This window comes from Calliopsis andreniformis, chromosome 1, assembly GCF_051401765.1.
Source record: "Calliopsis andreniformis isolate RMS-2024a chromosome 1, iyCalAndr_principal, whole genome shotgun sequence".
NCBI lineage: Eukaryota > Metazoa > Arthropoda > Insecta > Hymenoptera > Andrenidae > Calliopsis > Calliopsis andreniformis.
Window position 1 is genome coordinate 15,524,277 of NC_135062.1, and position 21,718 is coordinate 15,545,994.

The 21,718-nt window shown below is 40.6% G+C and overlaps 3 protein-coding genes across 3 annotated transcripts in view; 2 read left to right on the forward strand and 1 right to left on the reverse strand.

Annotated features, from left to right (window-relative positions):
• The window catches only part of Rhogef3 (Rho guanine nucleotide exchange factor 3), a 76,473-nt gene extending 70,683 nt beyond the window's left edge, over positions 1-5,790 (forward strand). The window contains exons 13-19 of the mRNA XM_076384558.1: positions 84-184; positions 1,026-1,342; positions 1,422-1,793; positions 1,875-2,237; positions 2,318-2,531; positions 2,607-2,849; positions 2,939-5,790. Coding sequence (XP_076240673.1) covers positions 84-184; positions 1,026-1,342; positions 1,422-1,793; positions 1,875-2,237; positions 2,318-2,531; positions 2,607-2,849; positions 2,939-3,078 — 1,750 coding nt within the window. The 3' untranslated portion in view covers positions 3,079-5,790. The remainder of the gene's footprint in view (positions 1-83; positions 185-1,025; positions 1,343-1,421; positions 1,794-1,874; positions 2,238-2,317; positions 2,532-2,606; positions 2,850-2,938) is intronic.
• Positions 5,791-5,902: 112 nt separating this feature from the next.
• On the reverse strand, positions 5,903-7,346 carry LOC143188237 (upstream stimulatory factor 1). The gene is made up of 4 exons (XM_076392387.1): positions 7,069-7,346; positions 6,586-6,964; positions 6,355-6,507; positions 5,903-6,257 (listed from the first exon to the last, which is right to left on the reverse strand). The coding sequence occupies exons 1-4, from the start codon at positions 7,104-7,106 to the stop codon at positions 6,051-6,053; spliced, it is 777 nt and encodes a 258-aa protein (XP_076248502.1). The 5' UTR covers positions 7,107-7,346; the 3' UTR covers positions 5,903-6,050.
• A 242-nt stretch (positions 7,347-7,588) lies between these two features.
• Positions 7,589-10,058, forward strand: LOC143188906 (uncharacterized). The gene is made up of 9 exons (XM_076393422.1): positions 7,589-7,873; positions 7,960-8,064; positions 8,145-8,283; positions 8,387-8,614; positions 8,706-8,852; positions 8,929-9,037; positions 9,111-9,269; positions 9,366-9,601; positions 9,706-10,058. Exons 1-9 carry the CDS (start codon positions 7,776-7,778, stop codon positions 9,973-9,975), a joined length of 1,491 nt encoding a protein of 496 aa, XP_076249537.1. The 5' UTR covers positions 7,589-7,775; the 3' UTR covers positions 9,976-10,058.
• Positions 10,059-21,718: the final 11,660 nt, after the last annotated feature.

Consider the following 21,718-nt stretch of genomic DNA (forward strand, 5'->3'; position numbering starts at 1 on the left):
GTAAACACAAGCTTGTTGATCCTCTATCCGACCACGTGTGAGAGTGAAGGAGAAAATTAATGGCGATTTTATTCTGGTCCCAGTAACGCGAAAGGGAGGAGTTCTCGGACAAATTTGAGGCGTTCACTTAGTCAACCACTGGGTATCAATCAACTATCACCCTTGATGCGCACCAAAACTGCAGGTAAAGTTAACACTCGCGTCAATTTAGAGAATTTGTATCCTTCGAGTTTTAACGTAGACATTTTCCTCGCTTTCCTCTCGAGCAAACGAGCAATCGATCGCTTCTACGAAAATGTCTCTTTTCTTCAGAGATAGTTGAAGAATATTTAGAATTACTTCATAGCCCTATTAAACATGTTGTACGTTTGCTTGATACGAAGGTCCACTGGTAGCAAGCCCCTTGACGAAGATTAGTGCACACTTTCTACTCTGATGGTATCCAGTTTCTCTATATAGACACCACTTTCGAGAGTGTTTTGATTTAGCATGCACCCTTGTAAAAATCTTAAACCATTCACCGTTGTAAAAGAACGCACCTGTAAGAAGAGTTCTTGAAAGTAAGGAATGCGGATACACTCCTATATTGAACATGTTAATGTATCTTCATTCTGCGACGACTGCTTCCTGTGAATACGCTTTTGTTTGCAAGCTGCTGTAGAAACTAATTACTCTCGAGGAACTTCGCGAATGGGTCCGAAGCGCTCTTGTATCTAAACTTTGTAATAATTAATCTTCAATACCCACAGCATCGCGAGCTCGATATTAAAACAGTTTTGGCGAAGTTCCAACGAGAAATTAGTTGCCCTTCGTCAATCATCATAAACAATTTTTTCAATCTTTCGCTGCCAACGCCTACGATGGATACTCGCTGGGTGATTTTTCGATCATGTGAATGTTTCTTTTCGTATCGCCGATTAAAGTCTAAGCAATACAACCGATTAGGCTGCAAGATAGACGTTCGAGTTACTTGCAAGCGTTCCATGCTCCCGTGTTAAACGCAGCCTCTTTTGTTTAAATATCAGGCGCGAGGCTGCCCGGTGGAAACGTCCTGTCAGAGGACGAACAGGACGGAAGAGGTGGAACGTCCGACGACGAGATGATGTCCGACTCCGAGTCCTCCATTGCCTCCTTGACGGACAGAAAAAAGTCCTTCGAGCAGACGATGGACGAGGAAGTCGTAATCCTGGCTGAAGCTGTTTGGGACCACGTGGCGATGGAACCAGAAGAGCTAGCTTTTCGTGCTGGCGACGTGATCGAGGTTTTGGACAACTTGGACAAGGATTGGTGGTGGGGTAGCTGTAGAGGAGAACATGGCTGGTTTCCAGCTGCATTTGTTAGGGTATAACATCAGTCTCTTCATCGAGAACTATTTTATTCGCGAGGAAACCAAGTCAGTGAGGATAAACGTTGCTTTTTAGTTACGTGTAAGCCAAGAGGATACTGTCGAGGATTGTCTAGCGGCAATGGTCTCCGGAGGCACGTCCAGTTCTCAGCTAAGAAGACGCACAAGTGTTTCGCTTTTGTCGAACGAACAGGTCAGAGCAAGCGTGGTTCGCGAACTAGTCCAAACTGAACGAGATTTCGTGAAAGTGTTGAGAGACGTCGCAGAGGGCTACATAGCTGAATGTCGACGACGCACAGATATGTTCAACGAGGAGCAGATAGAAACCATCTTCATCAACCTCGAGGAGCTGTTGGATTTCCAGTCAGAGTTCTTGAAGGATCTTGAATCGAGTATCGATTGGAACGCTCCGTACAAAAGTTGCGTCGGTGAATGTTTCCTTAATCATGTAAGAAAGCTGAAGACACTGAAGGCGTTGATATTACGAGGTCGATTGTTATACTTACGCTCTTGTTAAAACTGTTTTCAGAGGGCAGGATTCCGCATGTACTCGGAGTACTGCAATAGTCATCCAATGGCAACCGCCACGTTGCAAGAACTGTATCAGCATAATCGTTATAGCAAATTCTTCGAAGCCTGTAGATTAATGAGAGGATTAATAGAAATCCCATTAGACGGGTATTTGTTAACGCCCGTGCAACGAATATGTAAATATCCGCTTCAATTGGCAGAGTTACTGAAATATACTAAAGCCGACCATCCGGATTATTTGAAGATCCAGGAAGCTCTCGAAGCGATGCGAGGAGTTGCTGTTTTGATAAATGAGAGGAAAAGGCGAATGGAGAGTCTGGAAAAGTTGGCTGCATGGCAAATGAGAGTCGAAGGATGGGAGGTATGAATTTATCTTAGATTCTGGGGAAAGATAGTACAACTTACTTCTTCGATGACATTATTTGTGGATGACATTTACAGGGTGAAGATCTCATAGAAGTTTCGTCTCAATTAATTTATCAAGGTGACGCGATAAGAGTCACCACTGGTATGTGGACAAACAATATCACCCTGTTCCTATTCGACCATCAACTAGTTTATTGTAAAAAGGATATTTTAAAGCGAAATACTTACGTGTACAAAGGTCGGATTTATCTCGACACAAGTGAAGTGATTGACGTCCCTGATGGAAAAGGTAATTTACGCAGGAACAATTACTGAATCTGATATTTAGTACGATATTATAAGAAGTGTTTCGGTTTATTTACAGATCATCAATTAGGAGTGACAGTAAGGCACTGCCTAAAAGTGTACAGTTGTGTCCGAGATAAGTGGTTGCTCTTTTGCTGTCGTACAGCGGAAGAAAAGCGTCGATGGTTGGCAGCCATGGCGGAGGAACGGAGACTAGTCGCCCAAGACAGAAACGATGGTTTGGAGTTCCCAGCTGCGGCCAGGCAATTAGCCAGGCTCGCGGCTACAAGGCAGCAGAATAGACCTCCGATCAAACCTCGCAGTACGTAAAAGAATTATTATTTGAATTGTAAGAGGAAGATATCTTAGAAATGAAAAATCGTTATAACAATCTGAACTGAATGATTACAGATAAAGCGTACAAAAGAGAGTCGGCTTATGACATGCCCACCATGATCGGACAGGGCACGACAAACTCGCTAGGACGTAAAGTTGGCACTTGGTTCATGTTCGGTAGTAGCAAAAAAGGTACTCGACCTCAGCCGTCCTGAGACAGGCCTACCTTCGTGCCATACATTGACTTATGAAACATTGATGAGAAGCGCTTATTCGTCATTCCGCAATGGTAACTTGAAAATATATGCGAAGTAAAGCGCTCGTCACATGTATGGAACGGAGGTATTTAATTTATATAATTGTTAAATTTCGTTTCATAACTGTTATCGAATTCATGATATCGATACATCCTGTTGACAGGGTAGTAAAACGCTACAATTTCGTCAATTCGATTGTGGCGCTCTACATTTAATTTAAAAAGTTCGATGAAAAAGATGTCAGTCTGAATCATCAATGTTATTTATTTTACTTCATTCTTTGTTTGTTTTAAAATCACGAAAATTACAGTACGGAGTGACAAGGTATCATTTAGATTTCTCTAGCAAGTGATAAACGTTGTTTGTTTAGAGTAAATATTTAAGTCAATGAAGTGTTACTGATTAAATTATATTTACGCGAGGATAAATATGCGCACAAGCAACGTTTATGCAAGTTTCTGAAAAAAAAGTAAGCAAAATAATAGCAAAGAAGACGAATATCGAGATGATTACGCTAGAAAGTATAAAAATTGACGGGGTAAACTGCATAAACTAAGAAAAATAAATACACTTACTATTAAATGTAGGTAATATGTGTTTAAAGCCTAGTAAGCTTTCAAGGTACTAAAGAGAAAGTACTAGTCACTCTCATCGCAAACTTGTATTAAAAACAGTGATAAAACCTTTAGTGTTATTGAAATGCGACAGCTTGAATGAGTGTTGAGTAACGAACAGATTATAGTAACGACCATGCACATTTTTCTTAATGGTAATCGAAAGACTGACGACAGGCTACTTTCCCGGATATCCACAAGAGAATCGGTACGAGGTTAGCACTGAGAGAAAAGTGTGATCGAAATAGAACTGAATTTTGCTGTAGACACCTATTCGTAGTTCTCAGATTGGAAGGTCTTTTAAATGCATTCCCCGTTCGATAACTTTTTAGACAGTCCTCTGGGATGCGCACTAAAATAAAATGTTTCGACTGTAGCATCTCTTTTAGAGACTTCTCTCTCAGTGAGGCAGAACGTATCATTAGCATGTACGCGTAGAAAAAATTGTGAAACAAGCGACAAAAAATAACACTTTTACTGCCTAAAAGTTATCATTGTTCGATCTAAAGCAGTAATCGTAATAAATACTCATGTTAGTTTGTACGAAGATTTTAAATTCGGTAAAAGGGACGGAGAAATATATTTCTACGTCTTAACGGAGGGTCAGTATTAGCGGTAACAGGTATCACTAAACATGTAAATAATCGCATATCAAGCCTCTTTTTCTACTGCTGGAGCAGTTTCTAAACGAAAGAATCGTCAGAGATATCTTTCAAAAGTTTTTCTACTCTTGTACAGAAAAATCGAAAGCCAGTCAGCCAGCAAAAATCTCTGTGTTTTGTATGAAGAGGTAACACATTGTACGCATTGTCTGTGTAAATCCTTCATTACAGATTATTAAATTAACGTTTCAAAAACTGATCCACCAATTATGAAAGTTTTCAACACTGCCATATGTTTACTATATGCGTCTTCGTTCGTTTTTTATCGCTTTTCGTCAACGTCCAGCGCACCATATAGTTGTTAATATACGTTTAAAAAAGAAAAGAGAAACGCAAGAAAGTTAATAATCATTCAGTACTGGCAAATTTTCCACGTTTCGTTTTGAACACGTGTAGTCTTCTAGGTAAAGTATTTGCGAAAGAAAAACAATACACAGAAGTATATTTTTGCTCATTTTCTGGCATTGTATTATTATACGACGAGGACAATATGATGACAAAATGAAGGAACAAAATTCCTACTCAACTGTACAGAGATCATGAACAAACCATCGATGTGTAGATTAGCGATACATTTGTTGCTGAACCTAACTCACTCAAGAGTTATTTTTATAGGACAAACTTATTTGTTCAAGCGTGATTTCTTTGTAAGCATTGCTACGTAAGAACAAATTTAATAGCCAATATGTAACTAAACGTAAAAAGGGAATATCTCGTGTTATATGTAAATGCTGAAAGGATAATACCGCATACTATGCAACTCGGAACACTTCACTCATACGAATAAACAAATAACTTCTACTAATTACCAGAGTAATATTACAATTGATCACACACTGCGTTTCGGGGAATATGTTTTTAAACGATGTTCGATACTTATTCATTCTATGCAATTACAGATCAAAGAACTTTTATTATTACTCTGGATATATTGAAACAAATTCTGCACAAACGTCAAAATAATGTGCTTTGAAGCAATAATATTACTAGGCGTTCCAATAACAGTTTAGACTGTTGCATATACATATATGTAAACGCATATACTTTTTCCTGTATTTGATATTGGTAGTTGCACGTGCATATCGATGACTGACATTAATTAAATGCATCTCGTTAATATGCACGCGCATTACACGTTAAATGAGTTACAAGCTGATACAAGGATGTATCGCTGTGTTTCATGTAAATAACTAGATACTGTACTTTATAAATGTAAATACTGTAGAACTCTGTTAGTGGAAAAACTTCAACACAACTTAGGCGTTAAGCGATATTAAAGTTAAATGACGTGTAACTTTTGGATAAAGATTAATTACTGAATTAAACAACGCAATGTTTTGTATATTTGTATATCTAATTTAATGATTTAATAATAAATTACCGTCTTTGCTCGATTGTTCATGTTATAAATAATTATTGTTTATGATATGTACAGTTGAAATTACATAATATGTTTACAATTGTTTTAAAGATATAAATATACACTCAGTTAAATATATGTAAATAAACATTTTATAATTACTATATTACTACTATTTTATTGCACTGAATTGCATGTGTTTTTCACACATTAAGTGTTACAAGTACAATTAAAATTTTCTGATCCTTTATAAGATTGTACTCTATAACTATAAATTATATATATTTCTTACAATTAGGTACCAAGTATGTAAGTTGAACTATTTGAAATCTGAGCCTTTAATTCAGAATTTTCTTTCCTTAATTGGTTCACTACTTGTCTTAAATTTTTAGCTTCTTCTGACAGCTGAGCATTTTCGTCTAAACTTTGGGAAAAGCTCTCTTGCACATCTCGTAATTCTGCAATATATTCGCATGCTCTAGCTAGAATTCCTCCCTTACTCTACAAATAATAGATATATATAAGTGTTGTGAAATCAAATATCTTTAAAAAACAACTTTTTCTGAATTCTTTTTTAAGAGCTTGAAAATTATCCTACCTGCAATTCAAAGTTTGTCTTTACATCTCCATCTCCTGTTGCACTTTGTTCACAATCCGGTAAGAGTTTTCCTAGTTTTGATATCCAGTTATTGATCTTATCCCTACGGCGTCTTTCCACTTCATTATGCGTTACCCTTCTTCTTTCATCCCTCTAAGTAAATATAGTTATTGCTATAGTTATTGCTATATTAAACAATTACTATTGTCTTAGAAATAAGAAATGCATTACCTTCTTTATAGTGGTTAGGATGTTTTGTGGATTGTCAATTTGAAGTTTTACACGTGGAGCAACTGTTCTTGCGGACTCAGAGGTGACTACTTCATTACTATTACTAAGTACATAAAATTGACCATTTATGGGTGACGTCAAAACTTGAACAGTATTATTGATTGGCGTAGCTATTGATAGCTCAGCATTATTTCTGTGATTATCGCTGACTTGTACCACACGATATGCAATTGCATTATCATTTCTGTTCACCTCACATAATTGGTAATGTAGATTATCTTCTTCTGGAACAGTTTCTATTTCCGTGTCACAATCTATTATCTCTGCTTCCTCCAGAACTACACCAACATTATCGTTGCTTGTTGTACTTTCATCCATGCTACAGTTAAACATTTAAAAACTGTTATATTATTTTTATTCTTTTCTTGTGCCATACCAGAAAACGATTGGTTTATCAAATTTTTAATAAAAATACACATCTACCTTTCGTTAATACGATCAAAATGATTCAAAATTTCCATTTCAATTTATAAAATTAGGATTCGCTCAATCTATGATCTTCAGGTCGTATGCACAAGAATACACCACATTGCATTTGTTCCACTATACGTAAATACTGTTTTTCTGTACGAACAATATAAAATACAGAAGTACATTAACGCACAATTTTTACTTTCATCTACATTTATTGCATTTCATTCTATTTAATATTGCAGAATATTGCATTTCGAGTAGTATCAAAACTGATTAATAGACCAATTTAGTTGATAAACTCACCGCCACATGACTATTGCGCTCGACATAGATGGCAAAACTACTCTTCTTAAAACGGTTTCTAAATCAATAAAGTAGTTTACTTGAGCTATAAAATTTCATAAGGTAGTGTATCTACTTGTACACCTTGTCTATGGTATATATTATGTTTTCAATTTGCTATAGTATGGTACGACTGTTTTGTCACTGTGATTGTACTTTAAAGTGTGTATTTTAAACTGAATTACGTACTTTTTATGCGAATTAAAGAGATAAATTTTATTTTATTAGAGCATGTCATGTATTATGTGTATATTTATTGTAGAATAGTAAATTCATAAAAGGTTAAGGAACAATTGACGACATCAATATTTTTAGAATAGTGCACAAACCTAGTTTGTTAAGGAAATCGTGTTTAGATCTTCATTTTTTCTATCATGAGGTGTTTAGCCGGTTTTATTTATATATTAATAAGTATTTTTATTATTATTTCGATTGTCCAATGTGAAGATGAAAACTATTTTGAAGATACAGTGTAAGTAATTTAATGAATTTTTATAGTTTAAAGATAAAATACTTTTATTGCTGTATATGGTCAGATATTTAAGGATTTTTTTACAGGGCTCCAGAGGAATTAATTGATCCACATTCATTTTATTATGACAAGCACAGTAAGAAAGTAATGAAGGATATAGATAAGGAGTATGTAGAGACTGATAAAAATAGGTTTGTATAGTTTTATAATTGGTTATCTATATGATAACATATACTTATTTGTACATAACTAAATTGTTAACTTTTTTTAGAATAAAAAACTCTGGAACAGAATACAGAAATGCAGAACAGGTAGTTAAGCATAATCAACAAGAGAATAATTACAGTAATCATGAAGGAGTCTTTTATAAACGACTTGTGAACATGATATTATCAAATCTTAATGTAAAGGTATCACTACAAGCAATCATTTTATTAGTAGATGTAATCAATTAAAAATTATATAATAGATTAAGTAAAATAAATATTTAATCTTTTTTATTATTTTTAATAGATAATGGATGAGGTATCAATTGTAGGGGTACTGGAAATTGAAGTATCTCATTCACAAATGAAGCAATTACAAAATTTTCATATTCAAAAGACATCCTTGAGAGAAATTGATGAAATTTTGAGCAATATAATAAAAAAACCTCAGTACAATTATAAAGACACTATTGTGCAAGGTTTCGATAAACTGTATGCAAACCTTAGCATGGTATTTAAAATAGTGCAAGAGCATGTAAGAAAATATCATTATTGTTTATCATTTATCCCATTTTGTGTTGTATCTACATATATTAATGAAATACTTATTATGTTTAATGTTTCAGTTTGATGCAGCTATAATAGTATTAACAATATTAATGATTTGTTTAACAGTTAGAATGATTACACGCGGACGAGGGTTTTCTATTTTCATTTTTATACAAATCATATTTGTAATGAGCTTTTTTATGACATGGTGGCACCTTTTACAGGTAAATAGTATTAATTAATCATTAAAGTTGAAAGAACACAGTAGCTTTAAATTAATTTGTATTACATATTCTAAAGGAAGCTGAAGTTAAAAGTGTTGCAGCACAAATGAAATTCGCTGAAGTACCCATCTCATGTCAGCCACATAAGATGAGCTGGTGGGATAAATTTGTTTCATTTATGTCTGGTAACTATACTATATTCGAATAAAATGTACTAGAAGAATTTTCTTTATATTTTTACGTGTGATTCTTTTACAGCCAGTGATGATTGTGAAAAGTATTATCAACTGACAATGTCCAATCCAAAATTAAAAGTTACACCTGCACATGCTCTATCGTACTTCATTACCACAGTTATTCTTCATCCAATTACGCACATGGGAACTGTTGTATCTAGTTTTATAAATAATGCCACAGGTACTTACATAACTTTTATTTCTATGTGCGTGTATTATACTCTTATTAACATTATAAACTGGAATTTTGCATCTCAACTTCCTTTGTTTTTTTCAGAGGACCTTCCATGGACATATGCATGGTTAATTAGGTGTATGCTCTTCCTATGCGTAGGACTTGTTATAATAATATTACCATTCTGTTTATCTGGTGCATCTTTTAATTTGGGATTGGGACCACTGTTAAGGTTCGGCATTGATTATCAAAGAAAAGATAGAAATGATAGAAAAGAGAGAAAAAGTAAGTCCATAGAAAATGTAAAGGCGCGTGATCCGGTCCAAATAATTTTGCAGGTAACTCATTGGCTTCCAAGTATTTGAAGTAATATTTTCAAAAATCCACGACACCTATTTACGTTTTTGTGCATCATGTTACTTTCACGAATAAATTTGTATAGGTTCCTCATGCTACCAACGTTCCAGCGATAGAAAATGTATCACAAATAAAAAAATCAGAAATGGTACAAATTTCAAAAAGTGATACTAAAAATGAAGAAGAAGAGAACAGTACCGCAGAAAGTGATGATTATGAATTTTGTGATGACTTATCTTGCGGTGACGCAGTAACGAATACTCGCCTTTCAGAATGCGATTCTAGAGAACGTAAAAAGTCTAAAAAGCTTAGTCAAGTCAAAGCAAAACAAAATAATGGAAGTGGAGATAGCTAATCGTTTAAGTAAACAGATCCATGTAATGTATATATTTTGTTACAGCGTGCTACTTGTAAAATAAATGCATAAGTATTAGCTGATACTATTTCATGTTCCAATTATTGTGATCTTAATTTGTGCAGTATATGTTTGTTCTTACAAGTAATTAATTTGATATACTTATTTTACATTATATTATTCTGTCATGTAATCGCCCGAAACAAAACCAATTTTTAATACGCTTAACAGTATAAATGTCTGTGTTAATTATAGTGTGTATATTTGTAATAACAGTATTTAAATACATATTCTTTTACGAAATTGCACTGCGTAATTAATTATAAAATTGAAATTATCCAGAATCAATGGTTGGCATTAGCCATTTAATGCGAATTCAGCTTAATGATCAGTAAACAAACAAGAACTTGCCGAACGTGTAACGTTTGCACTTTCATAATTACGCGAAATGTGGGTGGTATTTCGAAAAGAGAATAAATTGCACAGTAGTATAATTGAAAAATAAAATATTCGGAGTGTTTTAAGATTTATTCCATACTCTACCACATATTCTATATTTTGCTTTATCAAAAAATCAATACCATTACACGAGAAATCTACTCGCGTGGTAGCTCACTCGATAAAAGTCGAGGGAGTTTGGTAACCAATTTATAGAGACTCGATCGGATGGAATAACGGTACGAAAACTTTTTTCAGATTGTTCAGAGGACCATGAGCTGCAGTCTTGTTTACAGTCAGAAGAGAAGGATGTGTATTTAGGGTAGAGGGGTTGAGTTCATAGGACCATAGATGCATTTCATGCTCGAGATAATGTCTAAGAGAGACGATGGCGGTTTACACACGAATATGTTCAGCCCTTGGTTCTGTTTCCGCAAACCATCTTCGTCCCTTAGACTACTAGTGTATACTACACATTTAAGATAATTAATCAGCGAACTCAAGTTTGATTAAACTAAGCGATCATCACTTTCGAGGACTTTAACAAATTATCACGCAACTTCCATGCTGGACTCGGTTCTCTGACAGACGATTTTTCCACTTATTTCAGTAATTACACCTATCGATCACATTACAAGCGGCAAACGAGCGTCTGTGAACGCCTGCGAGAGTGGAGTCTGCAAACTTTTGACGACTTCGTAGAACTTCACTGCACCGTACCTTAATCCGTTTCCGCGGTACCTAAAGCGGGCCCACGATCCCGTGGATGCACCAGCGAGCATTGAGGAGGCTATCAAAATAACGAACCTATCTCATTTCAAAGTGCCTTACTTGCGCCCGGTTGCGCCTAAAACGGATCAGTTCTGTGCACGTGCATGCGGAGGCTTTTCACCTGAGACCCAAACGACCCATCCTCGCATCTGCCTCATCGACGTTCCTGGCCATAGTATTAGTCGTCGGCCAGCCACCAACAATTTTAAAGAAGCTCGAACGCCCAGATTGGAGTCTCCGTGCTTTCCTCGCGCCCTTCAACATCCCCCATCGAACAGTTCACGAAAAGGTTTCCCTTGGTTGCGCTCGAATACCACTGTCAAATCAATCATCGACTAGCGAGACACCGTCGGCGTAAAAATAACGCAGCGGTTGCTCGGTTGATCGCTCGATTACGTTCCATTATCTGCACGTATTGAAACTTTTAACTACACTAGCTTCGATTTTTTCAAACCCGTTCGGTCTCAGGGTGCAGCGAAGAAAGTTGGATCGCTGTGTGCTGTTAGTAGTTAGATATTTCCCGAGGAGATCTTCCTAAAGTTATCGATAAGTCATTTTAACTGGATGTTACAATTGAAACTTTACTAGGAAGTTCTTTGGAAGAAGATACACTTCCAGGAGCTCTCAAAAGTGTTCAATACAGAAAGATGCATAATACATGTCTGGCTGGGAAATGATTCAACGAAGGGCGAAGTTCTAATCGATTTGCTCCGTTTTTCTTTGGAGAAATATCGTTTCTAGTTGCTTGAGTAGAATCTGCCGAGTGGGTCTCTCACTTTCCATGGTCATGATTTTCTGTTTCTTTGGAAAGTGACTTTAACTGAGGAAGAGGTGTAACTTATTATAAACCCGATTTAATAGATACTTCATAGACTGCGCATTAATTGGAGCTTAAGCGATAGGGATAGAACTTTAAACATGTTCTAGCATGCTTGAACGCTGACACGAATATGGACGATACTATATCGAGGTAGCTCTTCTATGGTCGACTAAAGCTTGTCATTGAGTAGCCTCGTACTTGAGATCAAAGCTGTCTCAACGCTATACATAGTTTACTAATTACCTTACCATGCCTCGTTTTTCCGACAATTTCAGTCCAGCTGGATTTTTAATTCCACCACATTCGACTTAATTTGCATCTAATCTACCAGAATGATGAGTATCCTAAATAAAAACTTTGATAGTCGTACTAAAGAGAAGCTCCCCTCTAATACATCACAATTAACCATCGCCCCCTGCAATTTGCCTCCTTCCTATCTCCTTCTATAGACCCGCTCAAAGCTCACTAAACACCACCGTGCCTCTTTTCTTTCCCGGAGTCGTCGAGTGTCACGTGTAATTAACACGTTTATCCGACGGTGATGCCTGCTCGAAAGGTCCACCAAAAAGGAAAGTGTAATTCACTGCCCGACCCGTGGACGTGGGCACGGGTCGGGCAAAAGTAACCGCATGATAACGCGGCATTCCAGCATGAGAGGATAGTAATTAAGACCTCAACTGGTCCCAGGGGACTTGGTGCGCGCCGTCTCCCTTATATCTTATCGCATGGCTCGCTCGACTGGATGTCCATGCTTTATATCTATGGGTTTATTCACCTAACGGGGCAGTTTCATATCGTGGGACGTCTTTCGTGTCTACACACGTGGCCACGCTTCGACAGCCTCTTTTCCTAATTATTGACGGCTGTGTGAACGGCACGAAGAAAACCTTCTCTCTGGACAAGAAACTCTGTTGCGCTATTTCACGCCCATGCCAAGGCAGACAGGTCTGTATCGTTACATCGGCTACCGACACGGTTATACGTTAACAGTGGACGTTTAATTTTGCACATTGCAGTGGCACAGACAGTGAGAATGTTGACTGTGCTATTCGTGTCCCATGAGTAGTCCCCTGAAATGCATTGCCCTTGATGTGTTTCAAGGGACTTCTCATGGGATACGAATAGTGCTAGGTGAGCGTAGACGCTTTAATTAGTTGCAACGTGGCGTGATTATTTCGTTTGATCTGGTAGAGCAGTAAATATCAGGAAATCGAACCGGTTTAGACCAGTTTAAGTAAGTGTACGTAATTCCGCTACGAACCAGGACATAAATATGAGAAAATATACGCGAGGCCAATTATATCCGTACGACTTGACGCGACTTGTTTTTTATCCATCTATAGTATGGGAAAATAGTTGAATATTGCTGAACCGGTTTGACTGAACTGTGAATTGGCGACGTTGACGATCGGTCACGCGATTCACATTATTCAACCGGATATCGAGAGGATGGCTTAGAGCTAGAGCATTGCTCTGTCCATTGTGAACCATACGTGGGCGAGGGAAGATGAGACGAGGAATAGTGGGTGTAGATGTTAAAGCTACAGGAAGAATAAATCAAGGTTACGACTAAAATATGTCGATAGGTCAATGTAACGTGGTCACACATATCATCGTTAATGCTGGTCCTCCCATCTGACATGATTAATAGGCCTTGCCGAAATTAGTTCTTAATGACTCGATAAAGAAAGATTAGCTGTCATTAGATGCGTTCTAGTTACGTAACTTTAATTTCAACTTGCTCTAATGAGCTTTTCATCGAATTCGGGTAATTTGCAGGATCGAGTGAAATGGATAGGATCGACTTTTTCCTCGACAGGTGGCAATGATCGAAGCTGCGCCGATCTTTGATCATTTGTTTTTCCTTTTCAGAGATCATGATTTAGAGAGAGTCTTTTCTTAGAAGATACACGGACGTAATTCATATGATATCAATTATCATTCCAGCATCTTTTCAGCAGGCAAAAGCAACGAGTCATTACGAAGGAGAATACGAGACACGAGGATACGCAGAGAGAAGCGGTTCCACGCGGGTGATGTATACATACCTAGAGAGAGCGCAGGCATTCCCATCGTGAGGGATGCCTCCGAGCGGCGGACTCGTGTCATCGTGTCATCGATAATTGATGTATGCGCGAACTAATGGCTGTAATTACCACAACCTAATATCCACCATGGAATCTCGCGCTTCCCCGTCCGCGTACGTATCGTTCGTTGTTCCAGAGCCTGTGCTAAAATTTCAAGAAGAAATTAATGATTCCTCATCCGCGACCGTGACAGTCAGATCGCCATAATTAATCGCTGCTAGTGTCGAACTTCGACTCGACCCCCTTGTCCTATTCTCCTTCCCATTCTTTCGGCTCATTCTTGGCGCAGATCATGCGAGGCCACCGTCTATTAGCATACTAACGACCAGCCATTAAGACACTTTGTCTCGGAGACAGTGATAGAACGCTCGTGGGGAACTACCCTCGCGATCGGAGCGCCTATTGACGTAGTGGAACCAACTGTGTAGGAGTGGATTCCTCTTTTTCCCCATTTTCTGCTAACATAGAGCCCAGCGTGCAGAGATAAGCGTGGCATGGTCGAGACAACGAGAGAGAAGAAGACCCTCAATGAGGAGCCAACGAGAAGTATGCACATAAGTGCGTGACGTCTCAGTTCGGAGGAGCCAGGCACGGAGTCTGGCTCGGATGACAAAGCGGCCGAGGATTCGAATAAAAATTGGAAGCGCCGGGCGTCTCGACGAGCCAACTCCGTAATAAGATTACAAGAGAGCGAGAGTGGTGTGACTAACGAGGCTATCGTCACTGCAAAACCAGATGCTCCGAAGTGCACGCCGCCCAGGACGAGAGAGTCTTTCTGGTGGTCTCGTCTGGCCATGTGTTCGCCTGCTTGTACTCTGTCTAGCTGGGCTATTTATGAGACAAAAACCGGCGCGGATCAAACGCACCACTGGGAGATGTACGACGGCGATTGCGCAATTTCTTGTTAGCTTTGAACGCTTTCGGTTTCCCTGCTCGGCCTACTACCCGAGGAAGACTAATGCACACGAGCGATTTCTCTGACGAGGATCTACCGCAGAGTTGACGCTCCTGCTTGTCGTGTTTTCAATTAAACCATTTGCTATCTAGGCGAAGATCGAAGAAATGTTTTTTGTGTTCGGTGAGTCAAATTTGAAGACTTCTTTTGTCGATGAATTATTTTTTCTTCTTTGATCATTTATTCTTGGTGTTTTTTAGCTCTCTTACATGCATAGTTAAAGAGAATATGTGCTAGCGAAGAGGTGCATCGTAGCGGATTATTAGGAACACACGGTGCATGCATCGAGAAGCAATATCGATATCGATCGATGTCTTAAGGCCACGTACAGAATACCGATATGTAATTTGACGAACATTTATGCGAGTGATGCATGAGCAGAGTTCCTGATACGACAAAATGCATCCACTCTCCTTTCCTATACGTCTTTGGTGAGCGGCTCGGGGCGCATTATTGTGAAAATTCAGGTTACCGATATTTCTTAGATTTATTGTACCTTGCAAGAGCTGACAGTTTACTTACGTGCCGTGGGTGGATCGCGGCGATATGCAATTGCTCTACTTTCTTAAATTCATATTTCACGATACACGTCTATTTCCTCCAACTTGATACACCAGCATCGCCGAGATACAAAATGGTATTTCTACTATCAAATAAATCTCTAATCAACAGACTTCTTACCATTATCAACTTTAATCTTCCTTTTTAAGGACTTTGAGCACTTCCCATTTTTCCTAAGCAACACCTCAACGTTTTTCTTCAACGCGTATAGATGCCAAAGTATTCGTTAAATCCCCAACACGAAAGGGAGGAAAGTAGATCGCCATGTGTCATAAGAGATCATTGAATTCCCCGTGAGGGATGAGTCGTCGAAGGACCGCCATCACTGGCTGGCTGCGCGCTGTCATGCCGTATTCCTCCTGATTCTTGGTAGCGTGCAATTAGTCGGCCAGTATTAGCATCGAATCCATCTCGGGGGAGACGTGCCACTCCGACGAGGGTGCGAGCGAGCTGAGTAATTCGGTTCGCGCGGGACACGAGTCAGTCACGGTGCTGGCTTACGAAAGGGAACGCGTCCCATCGAGGGAGGAAAGGGGCGTTGCTTACTAATGTCGTTATTGAATTATTTCGAGACTTAGTTTTACGTGCGAGAGATCAAACCAAAGTGGCTTAGCCCTTGCAGATGGAGTAGGCGTGGCCCTTCCTGAATCCTAACTGCCGTCCCTGCCAGCCGTGGGTCCTGTGGATCAGACACGAAGTCCTGTGCATCCTCGACTAGATTAAGACGCGATTAGGATGCTCTTAGCTTGGTCTAGATGGATATTCCCGGCCACTCTCGGTTTCCCCTCGTGCTGGGATGCTGGAATTGGCTGAGCATCGAAGAAACTCTGCACCGCGAGAGTATTTCTTCGGGGAAATCCGGATCAGGACGGGACAGGATGCAAAGGAAACGCTGAACGGTGGCGCGCAGAGGAATATCGGCTCGTTCGACTTGAATGACCATGGTCTGATACGAGAGCTTTGAATCAAGAAGACTTATATCGAGCCATGAACATGATTCTGAATAAATAAAGGCGATATTTCCTTTGGGAAGCGCAGTAGCGACGGAAGTGGAACTGGACTCAGCTTGAATAAGAAAGTGCTAACAAATTCTTTAAACTATCTTAATCCTCAGCAAACTAGTATTCTTTTCAAAAGGGAAAATGAAAAAAACTAATGACGTGAGAGGAAACAGATCTGTCAGGTAATTAGGAGATCCTAAGCTTCACTAGTGATGTTAAATCCATTATATAAGATAGCTCGCTTCACGAATGGTCAGAGCGTGTCAGACACTGAGTGCACAAGCTTGCGTTATGTTCCAAATAGGTGCACCAGCACGTATGTACGTGGAAGTGCAAGAATTTAAGGATAGACTGTTGGTGGACCGTGCAGAGATGAAGCTGTAACAAAGGGCGCAATTATTTGCCACGGAAGTTTGATAAACAAAAGTTATAGCATAAAATAGGGCGACAGCGGCGACATACGAACGTTTAACGCAGCAACTTGTTCCATCTGCTACGAAATCGATCGAGGTTTGAAGTTTGTTTCCACGGCAAGTTACCATTAAGCTCGTACACAGTTTCACGCCTGTTAATGGTTGCGTGATTTGCGTCACACCGCGCTCGCGCGTGCATGAGTTGCAGGTGATACCAGGGGTCTATTTAAACGATGGTATTATGTTATATTGTATCAAGTAATTATGTATGCACATTATCGACGCTTTTAATACGTTATAAAATTTCGGTCCAAAAGGTGGGGGAGGGAGGGCGTGTCACCAGGAAGGTATGACGGTGTTTGATAATAACGAGGCGGCCGTCGCGATAACGTTCCCGTCGATGCGGAAACTTTTCGCTGACGATCCACTCTCGCGATACATAAATCTATAACGATGGCGCTGAAAAGTCATATACAACAGGTCGTTAACTCCTTTTTTTTAGATTGGTAGCATTGTCTGTTCAATATGCTTGATAGTGAAATGAAGCCAATATCGCTCGATACTATCTCTTGAACTAGCCCTTGCACTAGCACTTTGCCAAGTTTCACTGCGACAAAAATACCTTAGTTCAAAAATAATCGAAGTAGATCGTGGGAACTATATTGATCAGAGAAAAATAGGGGCAAGCATCGAATTCCCGAATAAGTACGGTCGAATACTAATGGAGAAATCGTGTTTCAATTACGTCAGTACGTCGAACTGAGTTCTCGATAAATATTTATGACTGAGTGTCAAATATCAAAACTGAACGCAGGCTGCTCTTTAAGCTTCCGTTTTTAGCGACAATGAAAAAGGAGAATAGCAGAAGAAAAACTGTACACACATAAAAGTCGAAGAATCCTTCAGGCAAGCGGGCAATGGCTCTGACGAAACACGAAATTCGGCTGATTCTTTATCTCGGGGGAGAAAGGCAGTCCAAGGAGCATGACTGACGCACAGCTAATAGCATTAAGCTTATGTATCGTCGCGTGGAGGGTGGGATGCGCTTTATTCGCCGACCACGCGCGGGCTGCCACGAAAAACGCCGGAGGCAGCGCGCTGGTTAACAGCGAGCTCGGTGTAGCCAAACGCAACGTGAATTTTTATTACACCTTCATACGTGTTTCCCTGCCTGGTAAAGTTTGCCCTCTTCCTGGGGGAGAAAGCAGAGGATCTCTTCGAGCGCAGAGAAAAATCACTCGTTCGAACGACAATTCGAATCGCTTGCGTACTTTTGGGGAATCGGCTATGGGGTTTAGTGGGAATCTTCAGAAGAAAGGATGGAGGATGAACTTTCTTCCTTCGATTCCCATCGCCATTATCCCTATGGCGGTTTCTCCCACGCGGCTCACTCAATTGTACGTTCGCGGCGTAAAACTGACGCCATCTGCGTTTAATGCCACGCTCTCGTCCGCCTCGCGTCGCGACGCGCCGCAGGGGTGCGCCCTGGCCACGGGAAGGGGTGGCAAAAGCCAGGACTGATCACCGTAAAAGCACACGGAAACGCGCTTCGCAAATATAACGGGGACAGAGCTTTTTCAGTGGCGCGTCGAATTGCACGCGACATTTCCTGACTGTTTTGCACGGTGTACCCGCGCCCCCCGACCACCCCTATCCGGAAACATTCGGAAAAAGAGCGCGCAGCGCAGCCTGTTATTGGAAACTACATCCAATGTTTATAGGAGGAAAGCTCTCGACCCTCGACACCCAAGTATCTCGTTGATAAATACTGTTATTAACTCGAACGACGAGATTCTACATCGTTCCTGTCCTTTTTCTATTTTTCTTTATTTTATTACTTTTTGTTACATTCACAGTTTAGGTATAGAGAGGAGAGGGATGATTTGAAGAGCGATGAATCATAGGAATGGTGCTCCATCGTCGAGATCTTGAAATTATTTAATATTACGCTTCTCCTTTTTCTTCGAAAATTAAGAGTCAAACGCTTGGAAATTCGTTTCGTTGATTTCTGCCTGGAACGTAGGGCGAAACGGACAGTGGTCCGTTTAAACCGCACACCGTAAGCTCCACGATACTCTTTGGCTCCATTACTGCTCAGTATTTCACCGTTTGCGGACGTGGACTGTCTCTCGGTTTCGTGAGAACGAGGGAGCCTGGTTGCGGCAAATAAAGGAAAGCACCTAATGCGAGTCCGTGACGCTGGCGGAGGCTGCCTCGGAAATTCTTGATTACATACACTTTCTTGTTAACGTTCCCACCACCTGACGTGAATTCTTATACGCTGCTTTTCGTTATTCCGCTCGCTCGCTCGCCGCTGAACCTATGAATTTGATACGCTCGCAGATTACCGCCCTCCGAATTTTGATCAAGCCTCGATTGTTTCTTCCACGAGATAAGAAAACTTTTCGAGTGAATATCATGAGCGAAAGAAAGGAGCAGAGCTATCGATTCGTCTCGGAATTCGTGGTCGAATCTTTCACCTATCGAATGATAGCTTTGGTATTCGAGATATCCCGGTCAACGGTGGATTTCTGTTCTTCGAGCCTAATATTTCAAATAGTTAAGCCAACCGCGGCTAAATTTCAATTCTATTCTCCGAAGGTGCGCTGCTCGAAGCATTAACTGCATACACTGTAGCAGACCGAGCAAGAAAGTTATCCTGGTACGAAGTAAAATAACCACACCTTTTTTGGGAAACAAATTCCCGAGCAAAATCGCGGTCGAAGCGTTCGCGAAAACAGCGCGGAACTCGCCTGTACCTCGGCAGAAAAGTTTCTTTTCATTCTTTTGCTCGTTTCTTACGCTTCTTCTTGGCTGGTCCTGCGAACGTGCGAAATATGTATTTTCTTGCAACCTCCTGTGAAGATTTTTTGATCTTGAGGACTTCTTCGAACTGTATAATCCATTGTAGATTGGATGACTGGTGACCGTGTAACGAACCTCAATCATTGAGCAAAGGTGGTCCACTTATAAAACAGGTCACCATGAATCCCCCTTTCCAAAATCCCCTCAAAGGACTCAACGCCCTTCTTTCACTGTGCGTGTTGACCGCAGAATCGGGAGAGGGTGCCGCGAATCAAGCGATTCCTCGCAAGATTCATCTACAGACGTCTGGCTGGCTTCTGTGTCAGCGCGTTCAACTCGAAGCATCAAGAAGGAAGGGGATGAGAAGCCTCCCTGCTCTTAATCAACGAAACCATAAGCGACGAGAGGTCGTCGTGTCTTGTATCCCCGCTTCGGGGATCGCAAACGGGGTGTATTTACCCCTGAAGCGCGAGCAGGATTTGCACGTAGTCTAGTGGAAAAGTTTCCCCGCTCGGTCTTCGAGGGCGAACGTGACGGGATCCTCCTTGGAGATGGATGTGCACGCATCGACGACGAAAGAGGTGGCGAGAACGGAAACGGGGGGACGTGCGTGTAATGCAGCGTGGATTGTAATTGCAGGTCTGGAAAGGCGCGGACGCAGGCGTCAGCAAAGCGTACACGCGCGTTTCCAGCGGCGCTTATTGCCTTCATTGGTCACCGTTCGTGCTGGGAACAAAGCAGATGGGTGTCCTTAACAGTTATTGGCCGTTTCTACGCCGTTGCTCGGGGAGGAAGGGCTCGCTAGGTTGCAGCAATTTATCGGAGGTTACATTTGGGGCTGGTCCCGACGATCATCCTTTCTCCACGCGTGGAAGCAGGGCGTGGGGTAAGAGGGTGACGCGGTAGATAGGTCAAGGGATCGTCACTTTCAATTAGATAATTGAAATTGAAGGGGGAAGTAGAACAGCCGACGTGCTTTCCACACGTGTCTTCGCGGTTTGCAGAGGCTGGTGGAATTTTACAAAAGCAGCTTCAAGTTTGGACCCTCGTCCCTCCATCGAGGGGTGTAGGGGGGTCAACCGATTGCTTCTACGAAATTCGATTGTTCGTGACCCTTGTGTCCACGTGCTCCCGCCGACTGTGAACTGCTATTCAGCGGGGTATTGTTCGATGTTCGCTTTTGGCTAGAGATTTAATTCAATATTTCAGAGCGAACTAGAAGTCTCGCAGTTCTTTATGCCCTGAGGAAAACACAGGTGAAAATGCGCTTCACGTCCTACTTTTTTGATTGGTTCTTGTTACAAGCCTCGTGCGATAGAAGTAGGTAGATTGCTCTCTTGGCGTCTTTTAGAACTGGGTGATAGTATTCTACCTTCTTGTTTTCAAAGTTAGATACATATTTCATGCATAGGTACGCTTCTATATTCAGACTGATACTTCCTTTGTATAAGAATATCTAATTTTAATTTAATTTCACCACCCTAATAGTTATTCACTTTTCATCCTACTTCAGATACAAAGGATGCAAAGTTACTTGCATGCGTATTAAACAGAAACAGGCTTGGATTTCGTTCACCAAATAGAAAGGAGGAGGAATTTCGTTCGAACGTCTCCGGTAAATGAAATGATGTGGCCCAGATAAGCAGTCCTGGATGAAATCACGAGAGATCGCTGATAATCTGCGCTTGAAATAACGTTGCGCGCATTCCACTCGCGCTTTTCTTCGAATTCCCGTGCTACCTATCTACTCTACCGACACGCCAAGATTTTTGCAGAAGTAGGTACTTGTGACCTGCACTGGAAACCTACTCGGGTTCGGCGATTGGAGTTGGGGCACGTGTAGGGCGTGAGGGGACGGGAAAAGGGGAACGCGTACGATTGCATGGAGCCTC